This window comes from Eimeria acervulina, genomic scaffold, assembly GCF_000499425.1.
Source record: "Eimeria acervulina Houghton genomic scaffold, Eah_scaff403, whole genome shotgun sequence".
Lineage (NCBI taxonomy): Eukaryota > Apicomplexa > Conoidasida > Eucoccidiorida > Eimeriidae > Eimeria > Eimeria acervulina.
In genome coordinates this window covers 11,672-22,088 of record NW_013549831.1, presented here as the reverse complement: position 1 = coordinate 22,088, position 10,417 = coordinate 11,672, and the positions used below count along the sequence as shown (strand labels likewise).

Here is a 10,417-nt window from a genome sequence, read left to right as displayed (position 1 = left end):
TATATATATATATATATATATATATATTTATATATCACGTTTATTTGCTACCATGCAATTTATAAAAGTATTTGTTCTTTACAATACCAACAACAACAACAACAAGGACCCTAATAACAGCAAAAATAATAACAAAAATAATAATAATAATAATAATAAACAACTAATAACAACAAGATAAAGATAAAATAAAACATATAATAATGAGGAGGCTGACCAGGAGACAGGTGATGGTCTCAGCATGGGTGGTTTTAAGAAAAAATTCAACTTGGCGGGGAGAACGCGAAGGATAGAGACGGCGACAAATATAAATTTGTTTGCTTTTAGAAGAGTAGCAAATCAGTTGATAAGAAATCAAAGGAGTAGACGCGGATGTTGTCGGGCCAATAGGATGATGCTCTTCTCTGCATTTGTTTAAAAAAAGAGAAAATATTAAATATATTTATATATATGTATATATGTATATATGTGAAAATATGCATGTGTATATAAATATAGATATGCATATATATATATATATATATATATATTTCTGTATATATATGTATATGTATATATATATGTATACGAATTTGTATAGATAAATAAACGTACACACAAATATACATATATATACATTTATTTATTTATTTATTTGTATTTAATGAGAGGCAGATTTTAATTTGAAGTGAAAAAGAAAAGAAAGAAGAAGAAGAAGACGCACTGTTGCAAGTCGAATGAAAGCAAAGATATTTTAACTAGTTCACGCTTCTGCTGCATACTGACAATATATCGGGGCAGCGCTGCGCACGTCCGTTGGAGGCCCTGAAAAGCATAAAGAATATATATAATATAATATATAAAATATAATATATAATATATAATGTATATATTATAGTATGTATATATGATGGGTGGAGTAAACAAACGAAGAAAATAATTATTATAACTGTTAAAAGAACAAATAGAAGCGGCATAAGAAAAAGAAAAAGAATTTTAAAAAATGCAAAGAAAGACAAAGAAGAAGAAAATGATTATAATGATTGTTAATGAAGGAAAGAAGATATAGATGAAAATGAAAATGAAAATGAAAATGAAAATGAAGAGGAGACGCAGGCGGCATTAATATCAAACGGATCTATGCGTTATTATTTCTGCTTGTTTATCGCAATAAATTAATTATTTTAGTTTTTTAGACTCACCAAGAGATGGTCTAGCTTAACGGTCTTCTTACAACAGTTTGAAAGCGTCTCTGCATCTGCAGCAGCCAAATCATCTAGGCTGGAGATGCCTTGCAGTTGTAGCTGAGCAGAGACGCGCTCTCCTATTCCTATAAAGAGAAGAAGAAGAAGAAATAGATGCAGTTGGGGCTTTATTGCATGCAAAAGATGCATTCAATTGGCATTAAGGTGTTATTATAATCATCAGCATCATCATATAAACAAACAAATAAATTTACTAACCAGGGAATTGAGTTAATTGAGCTGTCGCTCTCCAGGGTAAACGATTTCGCAGACTCCTCGCCATCATATACAAGCTGAAGAATAGAAATATTAAAAGAAATATATAATTTTTATAATATATTTATAATAGTCACGATGTAGCCGTATTAAAACCATAGTGAAATTGTGTTACAGTATAAAACTAGAGGCAACTTAACGATAATTATATTGTCATAATAAAGTAATAATAATCAAATAATAATAAAACAAGTACAGCAATTATAAAAAATAGTTAATAAATAATTGTAGGCGGAGTAAAATGCAAGAAAGAAGAATAGGCTGAGTGTTTGAACATTGCACATATATCTACATTATTCATTTGTTTGTTCTATTTAATCACTGGTTTATTATTCCTTTACTTGTTTTTTATTTATATATTTGTTTATTACTGATTTGTTTATTTATTTATCTTTAATACGATATTATTCTTCTTCACTTCTTACCAGCAGTACGTGCGACCTATTTGCTGTTCAAGTGCGCACTCTTGGAAGCACCTGGCGACTCTTTCTGCGGGCAGTTTATATTTAAAATAAATATAATTAACTTTTTTTAATATGCTGCATGCATAATTAATCAATTAATACCTCCAATCCGTGCACATGTTATCTTTTGCGTCTCAAGCTCCCACTGAAAAAGAGCAGCAGCAGCAGCAACAGCAGCAGCAGCAGGAATTGTGCATGCATTAATAAAGGGTTTAGATGAGTTAGTAGATGCAAATAAACAACAATTACCTGTTCAATACGAACAGCAAAGATAGCTGCTTGCATCAATACAAACGCCTTCGTCTTCGTTGTTATTGCGCATTGCTCCAGACCCCAATTCATATTGGGTTGCCGACTTAACTCGCGCAGCGGCTTCTTCTGTTCCTGAAAGTAATATAAATAAAAACAAAAATAACTCTTCAACAGATCAGAACAAGTAACGAGAGGGAAGACTGATCCTCTCTTCATTACATATATGCCTTATTGATTATGTGCAGTTAATAGCAGTTGATATTCACTGCACATATTCAATAAGCCAGTATATATATATATATGCATATATATATAAAGGCGTATAAACATACACTCACATGTACATATATATATATATATATATATTTGTATATTTATGTATATTATAACGTTTAAACAGATGAGAGAGCACCGCATTTTTCGCTTTATCGACAATCTTTGTTTGCATAGATGTATTTGAATGCAAAAACATTTATTAATTGTTTTTCTTTATATATTTGTTTTATATTCTTTTTCTTGCTTTTTGCATTACCCGTCTTGGCGCGAGTTCTTCGAATTCAACTGCCCCGGCGATGAGCTCTAAAAGGGCTTTAAACAATTCTTCTTCAGGCAGACCTTCGAGTGCATGCAGATCTGCAATTAAATCAATTAAAGCTCAGAGAAGGTAGCAGAGGAGGTGTATTATGCTTCAGTTGTCTATTAGTTGTAGCAACAGACAAGCTCTGAGTTTTACTGCACTGCTGTCGCTGTACTTCGTTAAGCAGCAGATTATTCGTCGCGTTATATCTTCCTTACTGCTTTTATATTTATTCATTTATTATGCATTAATTAACTATTACCTGATTAACGCATAAATGCGCTGTTTAATTAGTTATTTGATTATTGTGCTAATAGTTAATATATATATATATATGTAAACAATCATAAGTATATATATATACTTATATATATATATATACTTATATATATATATATATATGTATATATATAGATCAACTCACCAGCAGTCATGAAGGATGAAATAGTTTGCAGCTTTGTTCCGTATCGCGCCATCGCAGCGCCGATTGCTGTGCTGCTGAGTCTTCCAGACTGGCTGCATATTGCTAGCCCCAGAGAAGCTGCATTTGTATGTTGTTGTTGATGTTTGTTTGCGGTGGAGGCGTGTGCATGCATACAAGACATGTACAGAGAAGAAGAAGATGTACAGGGCAGCGAAGAGACGCACTGAGTTTGTTGAGTGCAGCTTTGATAGATTCGTGAGAAGCCTTTCGCTTCTCTTCAGGTGTCTGTACACCCCAAAATGTCGCTTCAAACCAGGAGATAGCCATCGCCGCATTCTGCACAGTTCCCAACGCCACTTCAGTGTTTAAATGCTCTATAAACTCCTCGTGCAGCTTCGACGATATCTGCTGGCGGCCCGAAGACAGCTCAATCCACTTCTTATAACTCTCTTGCGAAGTCATTATTACTGCAACGCCGCAGCTATCAAACTGAGGACGCCCAGCTCTGCCTGCAATCATTAGAATGTCTTTATATTCGTTATTGTTTTCGTTTTGTTTGTTCTATTATCATTTCTAATGTTGCTGTTATTGTTGCTGCTGTTGTTGCTGTTGATGTTGGTGATGGTGTTTTCTGTTGTTTTTGTTTTTAAATAGAGTTTTAGTTTATAAGAAGGCCTCTTCATTCTTATTTAGACATAGAGTGCACTTTGTTAGAAACAACAAAACTAGAAGACGCACCGATCATCTGCAGCATTTCAATTTCATCATACTCGGAGTAGCGGCCTTCTTTATATGCCACAGTACTCTTAACAAGACAAAGCCTGAAATAATAAGATATCCATCCATCATACAATATACCCCAATCATCAGATGCATGCATGCATGCAGGATTTGTGTGAACGCATGCATGCATGCATACATACACACATGCATACATACATATTTGCATGCAGGACTTGAGTGTATACTGCATGCATGCATGCATGCATGCATGCATACACACATACGTACATGTTTGCATGCATATCTGCATGCAGGATTTGAGTGTATGCTGGTACTTGCCTGGCGGGCAGATTCACTCCTTGAGCCAAAGTGCTCGTAGTGCAGAGGACTTTGATGTTTTCCTGCAGCAAATAAACGAAAAGATGAATATACATTAAGTCAATCAACCCCTGCCTTCATCTGCTCGCCCCCCGCATGCAACTGGCATGCATGCATGAATGCATGCACCACTATTGCACGCATGCATGCATGCATGCATGCATGCATGCAATAATGAATAGAAGAAAGCAAATAGGCGCACTGTTGCTGTACCTTAAGAAAGTTTCTTTCAACAGCTGCTCGCTGGCTTGCAGTGAGGGCTGAGTGATGAACGCAAATACCCCGGAGCAGAAACCGGTTATGTTTCGGATCCATCGTCTTAGCCAAAAGTTCAAGCTCCCTGCAAACATATTATGCATATTATCTGCATTTTATGCATTTTATATTATACATCATGCATATTTATATATATTTATATATTTATCTAGGCATTTATACATATATATACATGCTTGTATATTATGCTACATTTGTGCGCCATTCTTGTTACGTCTATATTAAATATTGTATATACGTTATGTTTACTATCTATTCAAAGTATATTATATATAGTTATACATGTAAACATACACACATATATATATAATTATATACCTGCTACTGAGTATGCATATATCATCAGCAGCAACTTTGTGTTTTCTGCTGTTGCCTTTTCCTGTTGGCGCTGCGCTGTGCTTAAGAGGACTCATATTGTATATTATTAAATTTAAATATATTGTAGTGAATTATTTAGACGGTAAATAATTACAAATGTGTATATTTTATAGTGAATGTTTTATTATTATTATTATTATTTATTATTATAATAAAGAATTTTATTAAAGTTATTCAACAGCGTTTATTTTAAGCGTTTAATGATGGGTAACTAAGGTAGTAATAAATAACTAGATAAGATATTGCATAAAGATAGATTAATATATTAAGTAAAGACTAAATTAAACATTTAATACAGACAAATAAATACGTTTATTAACAATAAATTCAAATATTTAATGCTGATTAATAAAGACATTCATCAGCGATTAACTTAGATATTCATACTGATTAGTAAATACAATTAACAGTTATTAATTAAAATATTAAACTAAGAATAATATATAGGTTTAATAATGACGAATAAATGCATTTAGTAGCAGCCCATTTAAATGCTCATTACTGGTTAATGAAGACAGTAATAAGTTATTGATTTAGTTATTTAATAATGATCAATTTATACGTCTAATAGAGATGAATAAAGACATTTAATATCAATGAATTAAGACTTTTATTAATAATGAGAAAGGGCATACAATATGTACTAAGGGGTAACAGACAATATTTACAACAGAGTTTGTATAAGAATTAATAATAAAGCATAACGAGTATTAAATAAGGCATTTAAGAACAAATAAAAACATAAAGAAAAATTGAATAAGATATTAAAACCCTATTTAACAAACATATTTTAATTACCTCTGTTGAGCAGCCGAAGTTACTAAGTGTAAATCAGAAGATAAAATTGCTTCGCATGCACCTTCACATCCTTTCTTCGTAACGCAGAATACCAAAGAGGGGCGTCCTTCGCTGTAAATGTTTATTAACTCAGGCAGATGCCGATCTAAACTCTGTTCAAACTGAAGAAAAACAATAGAAACTTAATAGCTGTCGATAAACAAAAAAGATAAAGAACAATAAAAAGGAGGAGAAGGAAGAAGAGTGAGAAGAAAGAAGGATGAAAAACAACGTGAAGCACACGAAGAATTAAAACAGGAACAGGTAGAAGCAGCAGCAGCAGCAGCAGCAGCAGAAGCAGCAACAGCAACAGCAGCAACAGCAGCAGAAGGAGAAGAACGAGAAGAAGAAGAAGAAGAAGGAGAAGACAGAAGAGGAGAAGAAGAAGGCCTCACCCACCACCACCACCACCACCACAAACAACAACAGCATCAACAACAACAGCAGCAGCAGCAACAGCAACAGCAGCAGCAAATGATGCTAACCACAAATCCATTCATATTGCCCTTGTAATAACTCAGCACGTGAGGCACCAGCGGCACGGGGCGGTATTTGCTGCTGAAAGATTTGCTGCTGCCGTTGAGCCAGGCAGCGAGTTGATTGACGTTGGTTACAGTTGCAGAGACAGCAACAAAACGAAGAGAAAAAGAAGAAGAAGGAGGGGGAGACTGCATCTTCAGACGCGCAACAATTGCTTCCTGAGTTCAACAGACACCCGAAAAACATAAAAACAAAGTAAATACAAAGGTAAACCAATACACAAAAAACAACTTCTTTTAGAAGCTAAGAAGGCCTACCAAGACCGGCCCTCGGCGCCTCATGTTCAGCAAATGCACTTCATCGATACAGACGAGGGCTACAGAAGAAGACAACGTGTTGCTGTTGTCTCCTCCTCTCATTCGCATCACCATATCCAGCTTCTCTGCTGTTTATATGCAGCAACAACAATAATAAAATGCTGCTCTTATATCTTGATTCTGCTTTCTTAGCGGGTGAGCTCTACGTACGTGTTGCTACAATAATGTCAGAGGCCTCCAGTACTGCAGGCAACGCCAAACGGTCCTCCAGCGTATCAGACGTCAGCCTATATATATACATTTATATATATGATATATGTCAATCATCTTATGTCAACAGTTTGATCTCTTACGCACTCGAAACACTGCAGACCTAAGGGAGACATGCGTTCTTTCCAGTCTCGCACTCTGAAGAGGGAGGATGCATGCATGCATGCATGCATGCAGGTAATTTCATGTCGTGTTTGCTGAAATTGAAGGAAGGCTGGAACAAGGCCGTACCTCTCACTACACAGCGCCTTCGTTGGGCACAGACAGAGGACTTTGGGCCTTAAGGGAGCTTCTTGGTTGTCGTTCCGCTCCAGCAAACGCAGAATAGCCAATTCAAACAACACCTGAAAGAGGAGAAATGCTGATGAAATAAACTTAGCTGCGGCCACGCAGGGGCAACGCTTACGGTCTTCCCAGCCCCCGTTGGCGCGCAAACAACAATACTTCGATCCGAATTATAAATTTCGTCGAAACATTCGCTTTGAACCGCATTAAAGAACTCAAATTGAAAAATGTTTCGGTGCTCTGCACTTCGGATGCGGTCGCAAGGCACCGCCATATCGACGCTGGGCTGAAGGAATGAGGTGAAAAGGAAAAAGAAAAGGAGAACTAATGCCAATTAATTGTATAAAGAGAGTTGGTGCATGCATTGGCTTCAGCTGAACTTCATCTGAAGCTTTCAAAGGAACGTTTCTGCGCGCTCTGCGCCAAACTCGAGCTGCCTGTACACTGCAGCGTGAGAAAATGAATTTGGGAAAGCTGCATTTTGAGAAAGAAAACGCGACTAATCTCTGGTTTTTCTGCCCCCTTATAATGAAACTAACTAAATGCATTTGACTGAGTAGGTGATAATGGGTGTATTTCAACTCTTCAGTGCACATTCCCACTCAAAATACTTCCCGAGCCGCACTGCGAAGATCGGAAGTCTGAATCCGCGATACGCCCAGCAGAGGGAGGTAATCGAGCATTTAACCAAATTCAATTTCATACAATTTGTTTAAAAAACAATTCAAGCCCTTCTGGGAACTAGCAGCAAATGCACATTTATCATAATGGCGAGCTTGTCGAAGTCGATCGATCTTCTTCTCTGCCTTCCACCTGACGATGAACGAATCGGTGACTAGCAACGCAATCGCGTGTTTCAGGGTAATTAAATTCAATCCTGCGATATAAACATCATCATTTTTAAATTAAAAATAAGTAAAAGTTAAATTAAACGGAGCCATCTTCTCAAGACCGCCCTTTCGTCGGCGCTGCCCTCCTGCCGTTCCCCCCCCTTCCGCCCAGCGCATTCGACTGGCAGTCTGTTGGGTATTTTTTGCATTATTTCTTTTAGTAATTGTTTAATTGTATCTTAAGTGTGTTAAACACTCAAAAGAGAAGAGAACACATTTGCAAGGCCTGTAACAACAACAACAGCGCCAACAAACAGCAGCGGCGGCTGCAACATCCTCTTCGTGGGGCCCCCTTGTCTACTCTGGACAGAGAGCACATGGCTGCATGCACCTGATGGTATTTACATCTTTTTTTGCTACACAGTTCTTAATTAACAAGACCTAGTAAATTCAATTAGCGACAGCTGCAACTGCAGCGCCGCCATCTCCAGCAGCTACACAGCAACCCCCCGACCCACAGCCTCTTTATTATTACTCCGCGCAAGCTGATATTCGCCTTCCTCAAAGACGAAAACTACTTAAAAGGACTCCTTCTTTCGTTTGCAGTGGTGTATATACACCCCGGCACTCAGCGGCAGTAGCAGCAAGTGCTGCACCAGCAACAACAGCAGCAACAACAAAAGCACCAGCAGCAGCAGCAGCAGGAGGTTAGGAAGGTCTCTAAAGCTGTCGCCTGCAATGCAGAAGACAGCGAAGCCAACAGCAGCCCTCCAGGAGATAGGGGGAGGGCCTGCTGCTACTTTTTGTACGGGCCGCTGCACAGCTCTTTGTTTATTTTTCTGTTTTGTCTATGGCGCTGTTGTTTATCTCTCCTCGTTTGCTGCACTCAAAGGACCCCCTGCCACACTCGTTCTCGCCGTCGCCCTCCCTAACATCGTCGCTATCATCATACTCCGAGTTGTATGCTGCTGCTGCTGCATTTCTGCTGTTGTTGCTGCTGTTGCTGCTGTTGCTGCAGCTGCTGTCTTTATTCATATATATAATAATCGTGTTATAAATGTATAGTATATTGCATGCGTTCAATTCTATATTTATTATATTTATATTATTGTTAATATAGGCAATCTCCATCTGTCTTCTTTACTTGTGCTGCAGCTCTTCGGGAAGGATTCAGCTCTTAAAGAGGTATGTCTACCTGCTGCTGCTCTGCTGCTGCTGCGCTGCTGCTGCTCTGCTGTTAGTTTCTAGTAGACTATGGTGCACGCATGCACGTGCATGCATGCATGTATTATCTTGGCTGTTATATATATATATATATATATATAACAGAAAACTCCCTGCATAGCGCAGCAAATGAGTATATCTTTCTTTTTTTAGTTTGCATTTCTTTTCTTTAATGTCCCCGTTATCTGCCTATACACCACAAACACACGCCCAAACACACGTGTCCATGCATGCATACTATATATATATATAATATGCGTTTTGTTGTCTACCTTTATGAATGTTTGAGTGTATGCGCATGCAATATTATGCTGCTGTTTATTTGTTTATTTTTAGGGTTTATACATTTGCCTCTCTACGCTGCTGCTGACGGTCCCTCTGGTGTTGAGTTTGCCGCTTCTGCGGCGCTGCTTTCTCGCTGTGGCTTCGCTGCTGGATGTAGCAGCAGCTGCTGCAGCAGGGAAGCAGCAGGGGCTGCTGCGTGTGGGGTTTCTGCTGTTTGCTGCTTGCGACGCGCTGCTGCTGCGCAGCTGCATGCAAGAGGCCTTGAAGTTTGCTGTTAGCTTCCAGCTGCAGCACAAGCTGAAGATACACCCAGTCCGGCTGCTTATGTTTTACTCTGCTGCAGCAGCAGCAACATTCTCTTGCGTAAGCTGAGTATACAGCAGCAGCAGAGGCTGTTGTCCCGTTACTGTTTGCTTTTTCTGTTGTTTTTTTGTGTTTTTTGTTTGCATTTTTCTCTATTTAAATTTATTTCTTATTTATATCTTCTTCAGGTGATGACCAGCGCCGATGCCTTTAGGCTGACGAGGCAGATATTGAGCCACGAAGGTGCAGCAGCAGCAGCAGCAGCAGCAGCAGACGCACAGGCTAGGCGAATTGGTGCGCTGGGGTCCTTTGCTGCTTTTCACGGAGTCTTTGAACTGCCGCTGCAGATCGTCACTTCTCTCCTCATTGCATGCAGACTCGCAGCAGCAGACAAAGAGACAGGGATCTCCTTTTTACAGGTATATTGCAAAACGCAGCAGCAGCAGCAGCAGCAGCAGCAGCAACACAGCAGCGGCAGCAGCATCACATCAGCGCAATCTGGTGCATGTGAATAAAGCCTCGCGGCAGCAGATAAACTGGCGCTGTATTGACAGGAGAGCGTATATATATATATATATATATATATATATATATATATATATATATATATATATA

At 38.2% G+C, this 10,417-nt stretch overlaps 2 protein-coding genes across 2 annotated transcripts in view; one reads left to right on the top strand and one right to left on the bottom strand.

Annotated features, from left to right (window-relative positions):
* Nucleotides 1–7,434, bottom strand: part of EAH_00036910 (hypothetical protein, conserved) — a gene marked incomplete at both ends in the record, with an annotated part of 8,775 nt that extends 1,341 nt beyond the window's left edge. Inside the window, 14 exons of the mRNA XM_013395581.1 lie at nt 766–804; nt 1,182–1,283; nt 1,439–1,516; nt 2,213–2,347; nt 2,748–2,830; nt 3,441–3,725; nt 3,955–4,037; nt 4,228–4,340; nt 4,531–4,657; nt 5,770–5,930; nt 6,294–6,506; nt 6,606–6,733; nt 7,114–7,219; nt 7,282–7,434. Coding sequence (XP_013251035.1) covers nt 766–804; nt 1,182–1,283; nt 1,439–1,516; nt 2,213–2,347; nt 2,748–2,830; nt 3,441–3,725; nt 3,955–4,037; nt 4,228–4,340; nt 4,531–4,657; nt 5,770–5,930; nt 6,294–6,506; nt 6,606–6,733; nt 7,114–7,219; nt 7,282–7,434 — 1,806 coding nt within the window. The remainder of the gene's footprint in view (nt 1–765; nt 805–1,181; nt 1,284–1,438; nt 1,517–2,212; nt 2,348–2,747; nt 2,831–3,440; nt 3,726–3,954; nt 4,038–4,227; nt 4,341–4,530; nt 4,658–5,769; nt 5,931–6,293; nt 6,507–6,605; nt 6,734–7,113; nt 7,220–7,281) is intronic.
* Nucleotides 7,435–9,244: 1,810 nt separating this feature from the next.
* Nucleotides 9,245–10,417, top strand: part of EAH_00036900 (hypothetical protein, conserved) — a gene marked incomplete at both ends in the record, with an annotated part of 2,475 nt that continues 1,302 nt past the window's right edge. The window contains 3 exons of the mRNA XM_013395580.1: nt 9,245–9,247; nt 9,551–9,862; nt 9,991–10,221. Coding sequence (XP_013251034.1) covers nt 9,245–9,247; nt 9,551–9,862; nt 9,991–10,221 — 546 coding nt within the window. The remainder of the gene's footprint in view (nt 9,248–9,550; nt 9,863–9,990; nt 10,222–10,417) is intronic.